This window comes from Acartia tonsa, chromosome 13 (genome assembly GCF_053477335.1).
Source record: "Acartia tonsa isolate MP-2025a chromosome 13, ASM5347733v1, whole genome shotgun sequence".
Lineage (NCBI taxonomy): Eukaryota > Metazoa > Arthropoda > Copepoda > Calanoida > Acartiidae > Acartia > Acartia tonsa.
In genome coordinates, this window is record NC_137272.1 from 21,591,007 (window position 1) to 21,613,194 (window position 22,188).

Here is a 22,188-nt window from a genome sequence, read left to right on the forward strand (position 1 = left end):
GAGGAGGGAAGGGAAGCATGGACCGACGATTCTGTAACTACACATGATAATGTTAACATTTAAATATGGCGTTTGTGGTGAGAAGGGGGTAAGTGAACAGCTTATACAATGTAAAATTCTCCTTGTAAACCTGAGAAATAACTATGATTTATTCTAGTCCCCAAAAATTTATAGAAGTTTTCTCTCATTCTCACAAATTTAGATTGATTGGTAAAAAGTAGCAGTATCCAAAACTTTTCCACCACTAATTTAAAATTTCTGTTACACCCTCCTTATTATATAGAATATAAAAATGATGTTTTAATCATCAAGGAAACAATTTGTTTTGGTGGACTAACTAAGCCTAGGTTTGTTGGCTATCTATCTACAATATCTGTATTTTTTCTAGATAGGGGCGGGGGTGAGTATGAGTGGATAAGCACTTTCTTAAAGGGAGTGTGAACGTAAAAATTTCTCATCTGATTATCAAATCTTAACATTTACTAAGCACATTTCACTACACTGATCAACCAAAAATGTCCTATTCACAAAAATATCCAGAAATAATGCCTTGATTTTATGGTATTTTGAGAGGGAAAAAGGAAAAAACAGGAAAAATCTGAACGTTTTTGTTTCTTATAATGTTTGTAGGGATATTTAACTTGTCATATATAGTTGAAACAATTTACTTACTGTTAAGGATTTATTTTATGCTATAAAATTGCCAATTCGTTTTTTTATAACGTAGTAATTAGGTAATAAAGACATATTTTAAATTCGTATTATTGACAAAAAAAATACCTCACTCTCTACAAAGGGTTGAATCTCATAGGTTATATAAAATAATAATATCCTTTTTTATTGTGTTGAACAATAAATAACCCACTTTGGAGAATTAGCTTACACTTTTATCAGACTGTTTATAAAGAAATATTGTGTCTTTATTATTTACAAATTTGTAACTAAAGGTGGGCGAGAGATGGGCCATTTAAAGTTAATTGGATACTAATAAAAAACCTGTTTCTGGCTTTGTTATTGTATTTGGTTTTCAATAAAAAAATATTGCTTATTTTATCAATTTCTAAGTAACTATACATTGGATTAAAGCAAAGATTACGTAAAAAGTCAGCTTAACTGTTAAGAAAAATCTAGAACTATGTGAAAAAGTTTAATTTTAGCTATAATGGGAGAAAAAAGCAATTTAATGCACATTTTATATAATACGGAAAATTTCTTCCTTTCCCCGTACCTTATAAAAATCGTCGGAAAAAGCCGTTTTTTAAGCAAACAAAAGCGCATTTTGCTCTATCTGTGAGATATTATGAATGAGATAATGTTAAGATTTGATATTAAGATGAGAAAAATTTACGTTCACAGTCCCTTTAACCCGCAAATGAGTGCAACTGTGTTTTACCATTGTATTATAAAAAGTTATGAGAGTGAAATATAATGGTCATAGTGAACCTCTATTTAAATGCCGCATATTCCTGTTGTTGTTGCCAATGAATTCTGGCGGGAAAACTGTGGTAAGGTCGTCTTGATATTTGAGGCGGCATGGGGGCATACAGATTTGTCCTAAACAGAAGAAAGTAAATGATTTTTTGCTAATTACTTGGGAGATTTAAACTAGTGAAACAATTAACTTAGATAAAATGCACAAGTTTTATAATTACCTTCTAATTGGTCTAAGACTTTGTATTTGTGACCTTTGTCTAAAAGATTTTGAAACTTTCAGGCTTGCAATCCTAAATTTAGAGAAAAAGATTTTACATTAATTGGTATTATAATATTAGTTTGACAATGACAATTTTAACTTCTAACTCATTTCAAAATTTTCTTTAGGAAATGGCGAAAAAAGAATCAGTAAGTCACAAAGGGAGGGAAGATGAAACTTGAAGAGATTTTATTTGTTTGTTTCTTTCATTCGCTGCTATTTAGCCATTTGTAACTGAAGGGGAGTGGGTATTAAAGGGGAGAAAAAAGGAAGGGGGTTGTGTTAAAATTTTCCTTTAGAATTGTTTGTCAGAATCACATTTCCTTTTTCCTGGTTTCTTTAAATTTACCTTACTGGTAACTGTTGTTGAATTGATGTAAACCTCATTTGAATATAAGCTTGGTCTATCAAAGTCCACACAAAAATCATTACAACTCCTAAAAAAGTATAGAAATATTATAGAAAACAAATTTTATTTGATACCATAGAAAGATAAACATACAGATGGATGTACAAAGTGTTAAAGAATCTTTAAAAATGGTATCTAAAATGGTATCTAAAGCAACCAAAATAAACAGATTACCCCCATAAATAAATACCTAAAGGGTGTGGAAAAAATGTATCCGTTTTTAAAACACGAATTGCGCGGCTTGTGTAATTGGTGTACACATACCGTTATAACTGCCCAGAACTCTAGTTTTCAGAAATATAAATTAATTATCTTTATACTGTTTGTACTTTAGTAGCTATGGTGGAAATGTGAGTATGAGTAAAGTAAATGCTAAAAATGCCAGGGGAAAAAAGTGGAAGAAGAATTTGGAATGGGGGAAGAAAAGATAGAGAATAAACTAGACAGCGGAAAGACAGACTTAAAGAGAAGCTTTGCCACGAAAAATTACCTAAACTTAAAGGAACAATTGACATCAATGCTCTGAAATTTTGTCTCGGGTCATCCGTTATTGATCTTATTATCATGTAAATACCTAAAAATTATAAATAATTATACTATTTTGGAATACAATTGGGACAACGGAGAATATCATGTGTGACGTCCTAAAAATAGGTCTAAAAAGGAAGGATAAGAGTAGAAGTGGGAAAGGAAACCCCTAAAAAAGTGATGTATAATAGACTACTATATGATAGAACAACCATAATAAAAGTATTTACCTATAACTAGTAAAGCTCCAATGACTACTATATGATAGAACAACCAGGGAAGAATTAATAACCTAAAACAAAATTAACGGTTCTAATCCACCGGATATTAATCGGTTTCGAATGAATAAGAAAAAAATCAAGAATTATAAAATTTCCCTACAATCGTAATTCCATCTCTTAGCCGACAGAAATCTTACGTTTGTCAGACTAGTATCATAGAACGCAGGGAAAAGGGAATTAAATTCTGACAACCAATAAAAGGGAAATTTACCCACAACCCCCTTCCCCTTTTCCTCCCTTTCTTACACACCCCTCTTCAGTTATAAGAAAAAATAAGATCTACCCCCAGCTAACTTCCAAAGGTTTCGTGATTTTTATTTGTAGAATTGATTATTACAATAGCTAGGCCTGCATAGAACGTAAAGACAAAGTTTATTTACTCTATATGTCTTCATCTACAAATGACATGACAGACAAAATAATGTTTCACCTATCGAAAAATTTTAGGGTCAAACAGTCGATTTAGGTTACATATTTGTATAAAAAGTTACCTGTTACCATACTTGATAGCCAAAGTAACCAAAGCACTAACAAGGATGCCAATAAAGAAGGAGGGCAGCCCAATCAACAAGTATTCCAGCTTTATTTTGCCTGGCTGTTTTAAAGCAAAATTTTTTAAAAATTAATTATTTTCATTTCTATTTCTTTACTTTCTTTCTTTCTCTCCCACTCTCTCTCTCTCTCTCTATATCTCTCTCTCTCTCTCTCTCTCTCTCTCTATATATCTCTCTCTCTTTCTCTCTCTTTCTTTTTCTCTCTATCTTTCCGATAAACAAACTCTCTGTTACTTCCTTTCATTAACACACAACATAGTTAAAAAATCTTAATTAATTCTCATTACAAAAAGCTTTTGTTCTTTTCCTTTTTAAAAGAAACAGTAATTATTTTTCTCGTATTCATTCGAATCCGGTGGATAGGAACCGGTTCTCATCCATACGAAAAAACTATGTCTAGCATCGTATTATATCCAGTTTTCTACGAATATAGAAATGTACAATCATAAGATTAAAACTAGTTTTAATCTTATAATTGTACATTCTATATCCGCGGAAAGCCGTTTATAATACGACACGAGAAATAACTATTATTAGGGTCATTTGTTTCTATTAATTTTTTTCTTGGGAGGTTGAAGGTAACTTCCCCTAGAATAGTTATAAACCTTTCCAGGACCCATGAGGAGCTAAATTGCGACGAGTGAAAGCCTTCAGAAAACACAAACACACATCCTGTTACTATTTTATAAGGATTAATATGCTATTCAAATAAAATTTTTACTTTCCTGAAGTACAAAACATAGAAAGAGTGCTAGCCCAAGAATTAGATAAATTAAGCATAATAATATGCTTACAACCTAAAATGATAAATCATTTTATAACTTATTTTGAGCCAAACTGAAATATTATGTATCATATCGTATTATAAAGAATTGTTTAATGGATCTTAACCTAAATATATGTTATTTTAGCAACTTTGTTTAATCATTATTCCAAAATTCAAACAAAAAAGGTCTTAAGGTTACAAGGAGTAGACCGAAAATCAATCTTATTTTATGCTTTATGTGGAATCTACACATACAAAAAAATTTATCTTTCAGAAATTTTAATAATACAGATTTGAATGATTGACGGAGAGACCTCAGTAATAGAGAAGCTGCGCTGGATGTAGTGGACATTGGGTTGTAAATTAAACTGGTACCCAAAGTTTTGCAAACAATTTTACAATTTTACAAAAAACTGGGTTTAATCTAATGATTGTACATTTTTATATTCGTAGAAATCTGGATATAATACAATTCTATACATAGTTTTTTTCGTATGGATGAGAACCGGTTCCTATCCACCGGATTCAAATGAATATGAGAAAAAATATTCTTTACCTTCGAAATTTTCACAACTTGGAGATTCAATCGCATCCTAAACTTCATCTTTTTACTCATTGTCATCAATTTCTGTTGCAATTTATTTGGTGGCTTTTTCTTTAGATTTCTTTAATTTGAATCATTTGTTGAATGAGGTTTTGTTTTTATATCACTTTGCATTTTGATTTGAATGTTTCACTTTTTTATCATTATTTTGATTTGTAATAATCTAATTTTTTTGGAAATTGTTTTAAACCACAATTTGTTAATTTACCTTGTTTTACTATCGAATTAAATTAGTAATATTAAAAACAAGGATGACAACATTTATATAAGCTCTGAAACGGTAGGACAAACGAACACGAAGGGGGTTAGAAAATCTCTTCAAAAGAGATGGGGAAAACCCCCTTTTCTCCCATCTCTTTTTTCTTCCCCCCTTCCCTTTTTTTCTTTCCCCCTTCCCTTTTTCGGGAAAGAAAAATATGACGTAACTGGAGTCGTGTTCCTCAAAATTAATACAAATTCGGGACAGTTTTTATTGTGTCAGAAGAATTTATCCTTGTAAAGTAATAGTATGTCAGTCTGTCTGTCTGTGTGTGGCAAAGGATCTAGATAAATGATGAACCGATATGGTTCTCCTTTATAATAGCTTTATGTAGGTCCTGTTTTTGAGGTGGTCACCTCTATTCTCCCATTATAAATCGCACCTTAATGAATATTTCTAATCCCCATTATTTCTTGTTTTCTACTATTTAGGTGGTTTTAAGCTATTCTATACTTTTATGGAGGTTAGGGGCGAAGCAAATTTTATTAGGAGATACTATTCTGCAAGTGCAAACTAATTTCTTGACATGTCTCACTATAAAAGTATTTATATATAAACTAAGGCAAATATATATCTGTTTTAATATCATTACCACAGTGGCGTTACTTCACGTACGCATAAAAATAAGAAGATTATAGTGTATAATAGCTAGGGAGGGAGGGGACAATAGTTTGTGAATTACACTGGTAACCAAAGATTTAAAACCACAGCATCTTATTTGTTGGCATATATACAATGGTTACTTTTATTGCATTTTCATTGATTGGTTTAAAATAATTTTAATCTACAAAAGGATTTGTTTTTCATCATTGGAGATGTTCATCAATTTATTGTTAATTGTCTTACCCCTTTAGAATTCTTATAATAGCCAATATAGAAGAAACTTATACGTTTTTCTGATATTGACAAAAAAATTAGTTTGTTATGTTTATATAGAATAGACGGTAATGATGTCACATCAAGTATAGTGTATGGTATATTAATAAGTATTTCTTAATAATAAACCGAGCGTGTAAAATACACCCATACAACCCCCTCCCCCCCCCCCTATGTGCACGCCACTGCATATAAGTGACAAAATATGTAATGCATAAAAAATTGAAAGTTTTTGTTGGGTGGGGTCTACTAAAGAAAATTATTCAACCGTTTTATGTGAGATTAATAGATTTATTACTCCAGATGGCCAATCAAATACAAAAATCCGTCAAACTTTCTACAAAGTTTTCGTATAAATTAGTCCAATATAAAATTTAAAAAATGACTTCCCTTTCGTACAAATTGCGCTTTTCTAACTAATAATGTGGTCGAATTGTTCTTCCTATGTTTTTATATTGGTCCAATTGTGGATCTATAACTTCTATATTTATTGTGAGATTATTTCGGTACCTTATAAGATAGATAGATAATAAGACATATATTGATGGATAGATACTAGATATATCCTTGTTAATTAGTATAAGCGTGGCTATTCAAAAACAATTGTTTTACTATGATCGTACGTCAGTCACAGTTACAAATGTATTGTTCTTTAACGTAATGATGCTTTGCTACTTATCAGAGATTTTATGATAAAGTAACAGGATGTCTGTTTTGTGTGTTTGTGTGTATGTTTGTACCGAAGGATCTCGTTAACCGCTGAACCGATCGGGTTCTCCTTAATAGGGTATCTTCTCATTGTTTATAACTATTTTGGGGAGGGTACCACCACCCGTCCAAGAGAAATTACAAAAAATCGAGAGAAAAAAATTTACGTAGAGACTTGAACGCAACATAAACAAAAAATCATTTAAAGTACCACTAGAGGCCTCTAGGGGCGTAGCCGCTAGTGGACGATAAATTGATAAACACCCAAAATATGATAAACAAAATTGCTCCTTCCAAATATTGGTCGAACAGTTTGAACACTGCAAGTTTGTACAACCCAATCAAGATTTAATGAAGGATGCTAAAGTTTTTGAGCCAACAAACAAAAAAACGGATTTAAAATACTTTTGGGACCAGAATAATTTACAATGTAATATCATCTCCCTTCCTGCAACTAATAAACATACTTGTTCTTGTTAATATATTCATTTTTACGTATGAAAGGGGTTGGGAGTTTGTGTGTATGTTTGTACCAAAAGGTCTCGCTAACCGCTTGACATACTTTGGATTTAGAAGGGGTAAGTCAATCCTCCCAAGAGAAATATCACCCATAAATATTGTTCAACCAACCTCCCCCCTCTCTAAAAACAAATATCTTATTATTTTTATTTATATTAATTAAAATTCTAATCACATTAACAAAGTAACCCAAAACTTATTTGTAAAAGAAATGCTTTCTAACTGATAAAAAGATAAGTTTTACCATGACTCAATTCCTTTAACTTTAGTTTTAATCTATTTTAAAAGCAATGCTTATGTGATATGACTATGTATGTCTGTCTGTTCATAGGTTAAGACATTACCATAATCGTACTATAGGGTAAGGTATTTTTTTCCAGGGCAATATCCCATGAGACGTGAGTGGAGGTAACCTCCCCCTGAATAATTATGAACCTTCCCTGGACTTTTGAAGTTTTGATAAGCTTTAATGCAATAAAGAACCATACCAGTTAATCGGTTAGTGAGATCCTTTGCTACACACCATAAGGAAAAAGGATAAGAGGATGAATACTCACCCCTTTTTCATGGTAAAATACTACTTCCCCATCCCTAAATTTAGAAGCAGACGAAAATCAAAAGCCGCCCAGGGCTTTTTGTAAGTCAATCATAAATAATAATGTGAATAAAAAGAAAAGCGATATTTAGCAAACAGCCGTGGGCGGTCAGAATCAGCTGAATGTTCATTATGAAAAAAATTTCCCCCTTTTTAGAAATAGAAGGATTCATCTTTCATGAACCAATTTTTTTAAATAAAAATAAAATTCTATGTAATTTTTAATTAAAACATTAAAACGAAAATATCTAATTTAATATTCTTGCCCTAAATATGGAAATAGTAAAAAGTAAAAAAAAAATTTTTTAAATAATTTTTAATCCTCCCATTTGAAAAGTAGTGGAATAGCAATAAATTTTAGCGCGGCAACAGTGCTGAGTAGGCCTCTAGGCCCACTGCCTATTTTCGTCTTCTAGTTGCTTCGATTCCTCTCTTTTATTTTTTTTTATCTATGCTACACACAGACAGAAAGACATCCTATTACTATTAGATATGAATATTTTGCCAAAATTGTGTTATCTTTAATCAATGTTTAACCAAGCCAAGGATAAGATAAATGAAGAAAATTTAATGTACACCCAGGAACATGATAAACAAAATTACCCCTAATGCAGATTAAAACTCTGATGGATAAATTTGAACACTTTATCAAGATATAATAAAATTTTCCAAAGTATTTCAAAGAATACGAGAAAGTGTTAATATACCTTTGAGGGCAAGTATTATTAATAGTCCGATGTCCCATCCCTCCCTGACCCAACCACTCTGTTTGTGTAAGTAAGTACTCATCATTTTTAGTAGCGTCCGTCCGTCCATCTCTCCGTCCGTCCGTCTGTCCGTCTGTCCGTCCGTCGGTCCGTAATTAATGAATTGGAGGAAACGTGATTTTCTCAGCTCCTATTCAAGGTAGACAGCTGAAATTTTTAGTGAAGATTTCCACTATATATGCCTATCTAATATATACATTGTTTTGTCCGTCTGTTTGTTGTTTGGGGTGCTAGATAGATTCCTAGATTTTTACGTTTTCGTGATTTTCTCAACTCCTTTTCAAGATAAAGGGCTGAAATTTTCAGGGATCAATTAATTTTATATTCTACATATTTAACCAAGTTTTATTAATATTTTTATTAATTGGGGTGCTAGATCTATTTCTAGATTTTTTAGGTTTTCGTGGTTTTCTCAATTCCTATTCAGGATTGACGGTTGAAATTATCAGGGATTGAATATGCTCATGTTCTACATATTTCCATCAAGTTTCATTAAGATTTGTCTATTAATTGCGGTGCTAGATCGATTCCTAGATTTTTAGGTTTTCGTGATTATGCACACTGCTTTATAGTATTTTTTTCCTGATATACAATCATAATTTTTGAGCTTCGCTACTTATGGATGTTGTCATCCTTGTTGAAATACTAGATAGTAAAATAAATATAAAATACATGCATTTTATTTACATACATAATATATAAGTACATTTATTTACTTCACTAACCACCGGACCAATATGATAAAACTTTACAGTACGGCTTCTTACATGTCCAGGTAGAGTAGTTTTATTTAGTTTATTACTTGAAGCCATTTTAGGTTAGGTTATATTGGGTACTTGACAGCCCCGCATGGGAAAAAAATCCACTTAATTTCATTTAATTTAAAAATATTTAAAGAGTATTCTGCATGGCATAACTGTCTTCATACTGTCAGTAATGGTCGCACGAACAAAGAACAATATAGAGAAGCAGTGCTACATAAAATAGGTGATAATTAAACCTGCAAGGAACGACAGACTTAATCTGTTTCATACAGTCTGTACAATGGGATCCGAACCTGCAACATTAACAAAATAGTTATATTAACCAATACCCCTTAGGTTGACCTCACTTTTCAACCTGGGCTCGGCAGCCGCAGCCAACCTCAGCCACTCAAGGCTTATAACCCCCGAATAAACCTTAATGTCAGCCGCTGCCACACTAGCCGTATCTAAACATTTCAGTTTGCTAAAATCAGTATCTCTTTATCTCTTTATAGCTTTTCCCAGCCATATTTTTCCATTTAAATTGTACTTCTAACTAGCTATGAAATTGTTTCAAAATGATCAGATTATTGAAATTTAGGATAAATACTTTGTGTTTGCAAAGATATTATTCTAGCAATTATATCTTCCATTTAGCTATCTATGTTTTGATTACCTATAAGGATGAAAATTTAAGGCTGTATGGTTTTAATTTCAAATCAAATTGATTCAAATGGTAAATTATTGCTATATTGTTTAAATGGAAAACTACTAGCTTTGGAAGTGGGTAGAACACTATTTTTTTCTTAAATTGACCTATCTCTGTTTACCTATCAGGATGTAAAGTCCATGCTATAGGTTTTTCATTCAGAATAGTTGTTCCTACTTCAATATCCTTCTTGGCTACTGCGAACCTAAAATAATTGATAATTATTCATTTTTTATGAAGTTATTTTACTAGCGGAATCTAATCTATAACTCGAAATTTAACTCTGAATGTCTGCCCTTTCATGTCATAACATTTGTCGTAAAGGTTTTTCATTCCTTTCTCCCTTTTTTTATGACCAAAATGAACATCTGTTCTTTAATTCACTTTTTGCGTTTTTTACCATAAAAGTTTTGATGAATAAACCAGGGATATAGGGATGAGACGAAGCAGCAAATAGTGCCTATTTAAAAATAACGTCATGCAATACAAATTGCCAATGATAGACCAGTATATATTTCACCATTGATCATAACAATTAATTTTTGTATGTTATATTGTATGCCGTCATTTTTTATTAGACACTATTTGCTGCTTCGGTTGAGACAATTTAAATTCATTAGGTTGTCTTAGATTTTAGGTATGTGAACCAGCGCAACTGATCTTATTTAGACTTTATTTTAAGATTTTAGGTTATAGCACAGAATGCCGCTAAATAGTTATTATTCAAGCAGACCAGGCTTACCAAAAATTATAAACCTTCCCCTTCCCTTTTGGTATTGGATAGTGACGAAATCTGATATAGAGGGGTAAACTTACCTTCCCCTTCCCTTTTGATATTGTAAAGTGACCAAATCTGACTTAGATGGGTAAACTTACCTTCCCCTTCCCTTCTGATATTGGATAGTGACCAAATCTGACTTAGATGGGTAAACTTACCTTTCCCTTCCCTTCTGATATTGGATAGTGACCAAATCTGACTTAGATGGGTAAACTTACCTTCCCCTTCCCTTCTGATATTGGATAGTGACCAAATCTGACTTAGATGGGTAAACTTACCTTTCCCTTCCCTTCTGATATTGGATAGTGACCAAATCTGACTTAGATGGGTAAACTTACCTTTCCCTTCCCTTCTGATATTGGATAGTGACCAAATCTGACTTAGATGGGTAAACTTACCTTCCCCTTCCCTTCTGATAATGCATAGTGACCAAATCTAACAAAGAGGGGTAAACTTAACTTCCCTTTCCCTTCTGATATTGCATAGTGACCAAATCTGAAATAGAGGGGTAAGCTTACCTTCCACTTCCCTTCTAATATTGGATAGTGACAAGATCTGACATAGAGGGGTAAACTTACCTTCCCCTTCCCTTCTGATATTGGATAGTAACCAGATCTGACATAGAGGAGTAAACTTACCTTCCCCTTCCCTTCTGATATTGGATAGTGACCAAATCTGACATAGAGGGGTAAACTCTACTTGGTGACTCAATCTAAAATAAGATTTAAAATTGTGTTCATGAATATACAGAATTAAGTAACTCCCCATTTTGCATTTTTGCCATTGTGAAAAAATATTGCAAATCAAAACATACTATTTAACAATTTACAAAAACACATCCACATTTTGTCAAAAACATAGTGGTTATTCTTTTGCAACTTGTAAAAATGGTAGTATCCAATATACTATGTACTATTTGCTTCACCCCTAGCCTCTAGGGGAGAACTAGAGAGGTAAGTAAAATAGCTAGAATCCACCCTAACACTTTTACAAAGCATCCCTGAAAAGTTCAACCAATTCCAATTCCAGAGACAGATGAAAAACCATACTACTTTATATTGTAGGATACCTGTAAAATTTCTTTTGAGTATCTATCTGCTGTTGACTGATTTACAAAGAATGGAGAACTATCTTTGTTATGCTCCCACTCTCTTATCTACAAATAAAACAAGGACGATTACCTCAAGTAATAGCAAAGCTTACGTTGGTTTAGCTAATTATTATGCTTAGATAAAGATTGGGAAAAGGGAGAGTAAGGATTTGTTTCAACAGTTGAGGGATGGGATACAAAATAGCCTAAATCACCAAAAGACTTAAATGAAATGGCTTAAAACCATCCCAGAACCTTTGTGAAGCTATCCAAGCAGACAGTAAATTTTCTTCAAAGGGGTATTTTTTATTGGCTTTAAAAAGGGTATTTGCACGTATCAAAATAAGTTAAGGGCTAATGTGAAGCTTCAATAAAAATAAATTTTAAGGTCCAGCCGTTTTCAAGATCTTATATTACACATACATGTCAACATTTAACTACTTTGGTAAATATTCTAAAGTGTGCACCCTTAGCCCTTTAGAGAGGTACCCCAAGCTACTTATGTATAAAATTACCTTAGCCAGCCCATTTTCAACGTCTTGCTTAAATTTGTTCTTCTTTGGTTGGTCTAGCTGGCAATATTGGAGGCTGCTTTGCGCTGATTCAAAGGCCGATTTGGCTTCCTTATACCTGAAATAATAGAAACCTGACAATATTGTTGGTTGGTTTGTGATGATTTAAAAGACAATTTGGCATCTTATACCTAATACTAGCTGCTGTGCCCCTAGCAAATAGGGGATCTATATTTGAAGGAATATGTATGTGCACAACATAGCCTAAAACCATAACCAGACTTTTTATAAAAATGCAACTCCCTAAAACCATCCTCCGGGACCCATGAGAAGATTCCAATAAAGGAGGACCATATCGGTTCTGCAGCGGTTAGCGAAATCTTTCAAAAAAACATAATATATAATAGGCCCAGCAACTTCGCTTCTAGCCTCTTGGGGCTTTGTCCCAAGAATAAATTTGAAAAAAAAAAAAATTAAGTACCTCTTGTGCTGCAACCACCACATTTTAAACTAAATGCATAAAAAAAAATTGAGAGGGAATTTTTTGTTTTTTGAAGGGGTTAAGGGGTTGGGGGTGCTGTTGTAACTTTATCGCGACGTAAAGGAAGTAATTTAAGGAAATCAAATGTCGTCTTCAATTTATGTTTTTTTTGGACACGTCGTCTTCTATTAAAAAATAATTCAAATATTTTTAAAAAAGGACACTCCTCTTTATATTTTTATTTCAACAAGGATAACAACATCCATAGAAGCAAAGCTCTACAATCAGAAGGAAGGACAAACAAACAATAACTCTTATAGTGTGACAGAATGAAATATGTACTTAATTCTTTTTGCAAAATTAATTCAAATAGCAATCAATAAAAGGATAGCAATCAATCAATAACGAATTATTCACATTATATGTATATATGAATGATATATATTAAGGATTAAAAACTAATAGGGAAATTTTGCGGGCATGGAGGGGATAATTACTTTAGTCCCCAAAGTTTTATAATAAGGTTTTTCTTAAAAATTTGCATTAATATATTAAATTGATATAATAAAGTATCTTATTTATTGGCTTAAATGTCCTATTCTAATAAGCAGGTTTTTTTTGTATATTAAGATCTCAAAACTACTTAACTGTGTTTTCTCTTTTAGGTAAGCTTATAAACTTCGTTTTAAGCGATTTTTCTAGCCCCTTGATTATACAGAGCTCTATTATGCTTAGGGTATAACCGCTAGTATAAAATACAGCATGATTAAATTTGCATTAATGTTGTGGGAATGTCATTAGGATTACGACATAGTTGAATACTTAATAAAAAATAAGGTAAAACTAAATGTTCATTTATGTTGTAACTTAATTATCAGCAGCCTCTATAACCAATCAAACTAAATAAAAACATAGCTTTAGCATTTTTCCTCTTTCATTTTGAATGCCACGCAATATTACTTACTTATAAATAATATTGCGCAAATTATTTAACAGAAATTGAAAGAAATTGTACTCTATCCCTTTCAATATGAATTTTTATTCTGGGTATGTATTAAGTAATAAAAACTAATTTATGATAAGAAACTAAGAGTAGTTAATATTTGGAGTGTCCTTTCAATCTCCTTTCTTTTAGGAATTTTTATGTCTGTTTTTATGATTATTAACCAAAACAAAACTAAAAAAAAACAATAATGTCGTCTTCAACTTGGGAATTGAAGACGACATTTGATTTCCTCAAATTACTTCCTTTACGTCGCGATAAAGTTACAACAGTGCCCCACCACGCCCCAAGAAAAAAGCCTAAAACAACCACAGGAACAGTAGATATATTCCCTGAAGATTAGAATCCAATTGGTTCAGTGGTTACTGAGATCTTAAGAGACGGACGGTCAGATGGACAGAAATTAAGCTACTTTGTTTTATAGATAGACAAATTTATACTATTTACTATATACTATTTATTGAATAATTGATAATTATTAATTAATCACGAAACCTTCAGAAAAAGTGAGGTTTCGTGATTTTTTTACCTTTTCAACGCTAATAAACATTGCGCTCTTCTTTCTTCTAATTTAAACCAATTCTTTTGTGGATATTTGTTCTCCATGGCTAACTAAATAAATACAAAAGTACGAAAAAACAAGGATATTTATATTCATTATAGCAAAGAAGATCATCTTTATATAAGGTATATGAAGGAAAATGTAAAAGACATTTTTTTCTGCTGTATGTGGAGGTGGAGTTTGTTTTGTTAAAACAATGGGTGTGTTTCCAACCACGGATTTGTCCTAATCCTTAAGGTCCTTAACCCGACGAGACTCTCAAAATCCATGTTTACCAATTGATAAATAAAATCACAAAAAAAAACAATTGTAGTTTGTTTACCTTAATATCTCTAATAGCATATTCAAATCCTCCTAACTTCTGCAGACAATTTGCTCTAAAAAAAAGAAATGACATGCATTAATCTACATAAAGTTACCTAAATAGATCGTATTCAGCTTTGCTATATAAACTTCCCACAGACCCTTTAATTTCACGAACTTTGTCTAAAAGTTTTGGGACAAGGATATCCTTTCACTCAAACTATAATAATGTTGTGCACCTGAAATTGCGCGGTGTTGGGCCCATATTCATACCTATCACCACCCGGACGGCTAGCGGATGCGGAACATGTTGAGTCACGGTCACAGGATTGTAATTGATAGGTTACCTGTTAGCATATGCATTAGTCAAGTCCTCAGTACCGTCAGGAGCTGTCACCACTGCACATGAGTAGTTACTAGATTACCTGTTAGCATATGCATTAGCCAAGTCCTCAGTACTATCAGAAGCTGTCACCACTGCACGGGAGTAGTTGCTAGGTTACCTGTTAGCATATGGATTAGCCAAGTCCTCTGTACCGTCAGGAGCTGTCACTACTGCATGGGAGTAGTTGCTAGGTTACCTGTTAGCATATGCATTAGTCAAGTCCTCAGTACTATCAGGAGCTGTCACTACTGCAGGGAAGTAGTTGCTAGGTTACCTGTTAGCATATGCATTAGTCAAGTCCTCAGTACTATCAGGAGCTGTCACTACTGCAGGGAAGTAGTTGCTAGGTTACCTGTTAGCATATACATTAGCCAAGTCCTCCGTACTGTCAGGAGCTGTCACTACTGCATGGGAGTAGTTGCTAGGTTACCTGTTAGCATATGCATTAGCCAAGTCCTCAGTACCGTCAGGAGCTGTCACTACTGCACGGGAGTAGTTTACCAGGGCTCCATTCAAGTCTCCGTGCTATAACAAACAACTTAGTAGTAGAAATAGATGCTTCGCATCTAGCATCTAGGGGCTAACAGAGATAGTCATGTTAATAGCCTAAAACCAACCCAAGATATTTATATTGAAGAATAACTTGGACTCTACCAGCATTCTCCGAGATCTTTAACTTAAAAATCTTACTGCTTTATAAAATAGGTTAGCAACCAGGGATTTTAAGGAATATATAAGACAATAAACGATAACACATTCACACAATGATGATAAACAAAATTTCTCCCCCTCCAGATTAAAATTATTGTTTGGATTGTAAGACACTACATAGCAGCTTAAAGTTCCTAATAAAAAATGACGTCCTACAATATAAATGACCAATGATCGGCCAGTATGCATTGTAATTGACTTATTGTAAAATGTATGCTGTCCTATCATTGGTCATTTGTATTGTATGACGTCATTTTATTAGGCACAATGAGCTGCTTCATACACTACTAATTTGGAACCAAGATTTCAAAATTTGATGAAAATAATCAAAGTGTAAGAAATTATATGCAAAATTAAAATAGCCATAAACCATAATAATTTAAATTTAAGAAATATTAAGCTGACCTGAAAAGCTTTATTACCAAGTTCTCTGTGCTTTACACTTTTTTCTAGATCTTTATATTGCCTAATAATAAATTCATTTTAATGTTATTATCTGTATATTTTGTTACCAAAAATTTAGTTTATAAATATGCGTATATATTCTGGACAGCTTTTAGTCCCATTTCTCATTGACCCTTACTTTAGCAGACAAAAAAATGTATGGACAGTATTATTTGCCCATGCAGAGCCTGATCCATTTAAACTATTAACAGCTGCCTTTTTTTAATAAGTAAACAAGTGTTCAATGTCTATCTGTGTCCCTATGCTGTGTTCCTAAATTAAGGAATCGTGGATCTAGACTTTTTAGTGGCTACGAGGCCTAGAGGGAGTGTAACCAAAAATACCAATAATCCTTACCAGGACCTATGCAAAACTACACTGTAAAGGAAAACCATATCGGCTCAGATGTTAGATTAATGTATCAAATTGTATAATATCTTACTTGTTATCTGACCTTATGTTAGAAATCATTTGAAATCTTTGTTGAGTAAACTGTAAGCCAGCCACAAATTCTATTTTGTCCTCATCAAGGTTAAATGCCTAAAGAATATTATATTTATAAAAGTCCTAGGTCTAAACAAGAATTTTTCATGAAAACTGATGCCTTTTTGAACTGAAATAATAGGATTTTTGTCTTTTTTAGCATGGCTGACCGACAGACAGACATACAAGTTAAAGTGTAGCGTAGATGCACATATATAATAGGTAAATTAACTAGGAATATCAGCTGTCTTTTTAAAATAGCAGCCGAAAAATACACACTGACGGACAGATGAAATGCACATTTATAATGATTATTTCCTTATGCTGTTTTTTTTAGAAAAACTAGTGGCTTCGTCTTTTGCATCTAGGGGCTCTTTTTTGAGGGAGGGAGGAATGGAATAATAACACGAAAGAAGACTTTTAATGTAAATAGCTTAAAACCTCCCTGGAACCAAGTGGAAACTTCTCAAATTGGAGATCATTGTTTCGCGAGATCATAACGCATAGACAAGAAACCTTACTACATTATTTGATATGATTATCTAAAATCTAATACATTTTAAGTCAAAGTTTTTGAATTACTACGCTTAAAACATAATAGAAAAACCAATTAAGCTTTTCTTGTAATGTATATGGAGTTGTTATACTTTGATAATGTTTTAGTAATAACTCAAATTGGGCAAAGACTCGAACCAAAGACTTTTCTTGACAACGAATTATTACAAGAAAATCTTACCTCCCATTTTTCCTTTTCAATTGGGGATAAATTATCCAAAAGTTGAAGCCAAAGTGCGGGGAAGAAACCCTGTCGGTCAGGGGAAAACATTTTTCAAAGTTGCTAACAGTGAAATTTACTTTATCAAATTTCTGAAATTAAATACAAAATAGATTTGTTCAAAGCAAATTTTAGTTGTAAGAGCAGGGATATTAAGGGATAAAACAATGGATGATAAATTGATATACTACATCCCCAACATCCCCAAAAATGATAACTAAGATTACACCTTCTGTAAAAATCATTGGTTGAAACGTTTTGAACTTTAATAGTTTAAGCTAATCATTCAAAATTCAGTAAAAGAACCTAAGAAGGTATAAGATAATGGACGATAAATTTATCAACATCCTTAATGATATTAAACAAAATTAGCCCTCCTAAAGATTGAAATTATTTGTTGAAAAGTTTAAAACCAATAAATCTAAGTCAACGAATAAGATAACGTGGTTGGGTACAAACGTAATTTACAGACCCATGTCCCCTCCCTCACTGGTAATAAGACAAGAATGAGAAGAAAAAAATATTGAAAAAATTAATGAAAAAAGGGACATACGGACCATAGACGTCCAAGCTTTTTTTTGGGGGGGGAGTAAAAATTTTTTTAAGGGGGGGGTAATTCGTTTTTTTGGGGGGGGGGTTAAATGGCGCGCGAAGCGCGCCGCAAATTTTTTATTTTTTTTTTGGGGGGGTATTTACCCCCCAAATTTGTTTAATGGGGTAAATACCCCCTCCTAAATGGTTGGGGGTGCCTACGGCACCCCCAGGGTAGGGGTAAATTTTAAATGGGGGGGTAATCGCCCCATAACCCCCCCCCCTTGGACGTCTATGATACGGACGGAATACCCTGGTAATAGTGTGTCTACGCTACAAATGAATGTCTTAATTTTAAGGCAAAAAGAGCAATTTGTCTGTAAAACAAATTAACTTCTTTGATTAACGAAATAAATCCTTAAAAAAGTAGACAGAAAAATAAACATTTTAGATGATAAAATATCAAAACAGCAAAAAATTTATAACAAATTAAGACAACTGAAAATGATAGGCTAATTCAAAGCCCAATTTTATACAGATCTGCCTCAAGTTTTACAAATATTCTTTAAAATGGTATCTAATAGTTTTATAAAATGCAAGAGTCTTTAAAGGGAGTGTGAACGTAATAATTTCTCATCTGATTATCAAATCTTAACATTTTCTAAGCACATTTCACTATACTGATCAACCAAAAACGTCCTATTAACAAAAATATCCAGGAATAATGCCTTGATTTTATGGTAGTTTGGGAGGGAAAAAGGAAAAAACAGGGAAAATCTGAACGTTTATGTTTCTTATAATGTTTGTAGGGATATTAAAATTGTCATATATACTTGAAACAATTTACTTACTGTTAAGGATTTATTTTATGATAAAAAATTGCCAATTAGTTTTTTTATAACGTAGTAATTAGGTAATAAAGACCTATTTTAAATTCGTATTATTGACAAAAAAATACCTCACTGTCTACAAAGGGTTGAATCTCATAAGTTATTTAAAATAATAATATCCTTTTTTATTGTGTTGGACAATAAATAACCCACTTTGGAGAATTAGTTTACACTTTTATCAGACTGTTTATAAAGAAATATTGCGCCTTTATTAATTACAAATTTGTGATTAAAGGTGGGCGAGAGATGGACCATCTAAAGTTAATTGGATACTAATAAAAAACCTGTTTCTAGATTTGTTATTGTATTTGGTTTTCCATAAAAAATATTGCTTATTTTATCAATTTCTAAGTAACTATACATTGCACATTGGGGCAAATCAACCAAAAAGGGGATTTAATTATTTAGTACCCTTAAAGTTCATCTCACAAAAATTTCATTTTATACTTTTTTGTAGGTAATTTAACAACGAACAAATTTGCTTTTATGTTTTTTTCTGTCATTTGAAAGGAACATGGAGATAAAGGTCATTTTATGAAGGTAGATAGAAAATTACCAGATTAATCCCTCCCGAAAATAGCCCCCCCCTTACCCTATCTATCTATCCATCAATCTATACATCTATCTATCCATATATCTATCCATCTATCTATCCATCTATCAATCCATCTATCTATCCATCTATCTATCCATCTATCTATCCGTCTATCTATCCATCTATCTATCCATCTATCTATCCATCTATCTATCCATCTATCTATCAATCTATCTATCCATCTATCTATCCATCTATCTATCCATCTATCTATCCATCTATCTATCCATCTATCTATCCATCTATCTATCCATCTATCTATCCATCTATCTATCCATCTATCTATCCATCTTTCTATCCATCTATCTATCCATCTGTCTATCCATCTATATATCAATCCATCTATCTATCCATCAACTATTCATCTCTTTATCCATTAACTATCAATTTATCCATCCATCAATCTATCCCTCTATCTATCTATCCATCTATCCATCTGATTATCCATTTACTTATCCATCTATCTATCCATATATCTATTCATCTATCTATTCATCTATCTATCCATCTATCTATCCATCAACTATCTTGAATTTCGTGTTTAAAATGTCTAATTAGAGGTTTTGGTTATCAGAGCAATATGAGAAATTTTTAGTAGCGCAGCTACCCTATCACTAGCTTTTTGGGCCCTTTAAAGTATAACTATGTCAATTGTAGTCCGATTTTAGTGTTCAAAGTGTCAAATTTGGGGTCATGGAATTCATTTCAGTAGGAGGGGAGGGTATGGTGTAAATGGGGGTGGATGGGGATCCTTATTTTAGCAAGCTACAAGTTTCACTTTATTTTTATGTTTAATAAATCCATTATAAATGTGGGCATGATTAACATAAATTTTTATTAACTAATATCTATATTTATAATGATATTATGATTCTTGTTTACTGTTTATATGTATATTAGCGGCTTCGCCCCTAGCCTCTAGGGGATTTGCCCCAAGAGGTAATTAAACAAGGATGACAACATCAATGAAAGAAGCAAAGCTCTGAAATGGAAGGACAAACGAACATTAACACTTGTGAAGTGTCAGAACTGAATATTAATGCATGTCTATACAAAATTGTAATTAAAACTGATTAAATACATGTTACTGTTTGAGGACTTGATTATAGAGATGCTTCGCTTATAACATTACACCTTATTGAAATAAGAATCAGTATTTAAAAAAATCAGATGAATAGGATATTTTTAACATTCAAAACAATTATTTGTTGTCAAAAAAGTAAAAATCAGCTTGTTATAAATGGATGTACGGACTTTCTGGTATCGATTATAGAGTTGCTGTGCTTTCTAAGTTGTACCTAACTGTTGTAGAAATCAGCATGAAAAGTTTGAGATTGATAGGACAATTCTAGCCTGTTTAAGTTAAGTAAAAGAGCTAACTGTACCAGACGTACGGACGGACCGACCCTAATTATAGAAATATGAAAAAAGATTTGGGGTTTTTTATTTTTGAAAAAGAGCTTTAAACAACCACAGGACCAGTAGATATATTCCCTGAAGAGCAGAATTCAATCAATTTAGTGGTTAGCGAGATCTTAAGGGATGGGCGGACAGACAAACAGAAATGAAGCTACTTTGTATTATATATTAACACCTAGGGATCTAAGGAACAAAACAATAACCGATTAACATGTACATCCCCAATATTGATACATATTTAATAAATACATATTTAATTAATTATATTACAAAATTATTTGTCTGTAGATGACAATTAGTGAAAAGTTTTGACACTCATCTTAATGAACCAACCAATAAAAAATCAATTAAATTTCCTGAAGTTCTTATGCTAACGAATATAAAAACGTTATTATAAAACTTTGAAGTTTGGGGACTAGTGTAATTAACAGTCCCCTCCCTTTCTAAATAAAACTGCTGAGGTTAAACATGAATACCATGTAACTACATAATTTAAAATCAAAGCATTACCAATATACAGACAGATAGACTACTAGCTAATTCCAATTTAGAATGATTATAAGAACCTCACGTTATTTGCATATTAACTACCTTTCCGCATTGAGGTAGGGGACATTGGGCTGTTTATAACACTAGTCCCCAAAGTTTTACAGTTGTGTGTTCAAACGTTTTAACTACTAACTTTAATCTACACAAGGGGTAATTTTGTGTATTATCATTGGGGATGTACAACAATTTATTGACCTTTGTCTTATCCCTTTAGATCCCTGATATTTGTAATAATCTATAGAAACGATTATTCAGTTACATTAAAACATCAAACATAAAAAGGTTTAGATTTAGGTTTAGCTCCCCCCCCCCCCCTTCCTCCTGTCTCCATCATTTAGTGCAATAGAACTTGAAAATATTCATTATCAACTTTAATTCAAAGTCTAATCAAATAAATATTTCTTATAACTATGTTTTTGCGTCTTTTATCTATATGTATTACATCTTTCATTTTGACTTTAAAAGCACATTTAAAAGATTTTCCTAACAAAGTTTTCATGCACCCAGCCTCAGAAAACGCGCTAAAAACCCCTACGGGGGCGCGGGGGGGTAAATGAAACCAGTACTGGCGATTAAAATATGTCTTTGGGTAATCAAATATCGTTTTTTTAGCCGGCGACACCCGGCGAAAACATGTTTTCTCTTACTGTCTACTTAAATGTTGAT

At 32.5% G+C, this 22,188-nt stretch overlaps 1 protein-coding gene across 3 annotated transcripts in view; it reads right to left on the reverse strand.

Annotated features, from left to right (window-relative positions):
- The window catches only part of LOC145303965 (protein-lysine N-methyltransferase SMYD4-like), a 42,390-nt gene extending 24,758 nt beyond the window's left edge, over positions 1-17,632 (reverse strand). Inside the window, exons 1-11 of one of the 3 annotated variants that reach the window (XM_080145634.1) lie at positions 17,500-17,632; positions 16,735-16,820; positions 16,242-16,302; positions 15,556-15,650; positions 14,760-14,814; positions 14,405-14,487; positions 12,395-12,509; positions 11,859-11,945; positions 11,428-11,501; positions 10,133-10,216; positions 9,560-9,616 (exon numbers count right to left, since the gene is read on the reverse strand). In XM_080145634.1, coding sequence (XP_080001760.1) covers positions 9,560-9,616; positions 10,133-10,216; positions 11,428-11,501; positions 11,859-11,945; positions 12,395-12,509; positions 14,405-14,487; positions 14,760-14,814; positions 15,556-15,650; positions 16,242-16,302; positions 16,735-16,820; positions 17,500-17,589 — 887 coding nt within the window. In that variant the 5' untranslated portion in view covers positions 17,590-17,632. Of the gene's footprint in view, positions 1-9,559; positions 9,617-10,132; positions 10,217-11,427; positions 11,502-11,858; positions 11,946-12,394; positions 12,510-14,404; positions 14,488-14,759; positions 14,815-15,165; positions 15,249-15,555; positions 15,651-16,241; positions 16,303-16,722; positions 16,821-17,499 lie in introns of those variants that run through there. The other 2 variants (XM_080145633.1, XM_080145635.1) reach the window with 2 other exon arrangements.
- Between the last annotated feature and the right edge of the window lie 4,556 nt (positions 17,633-22,188).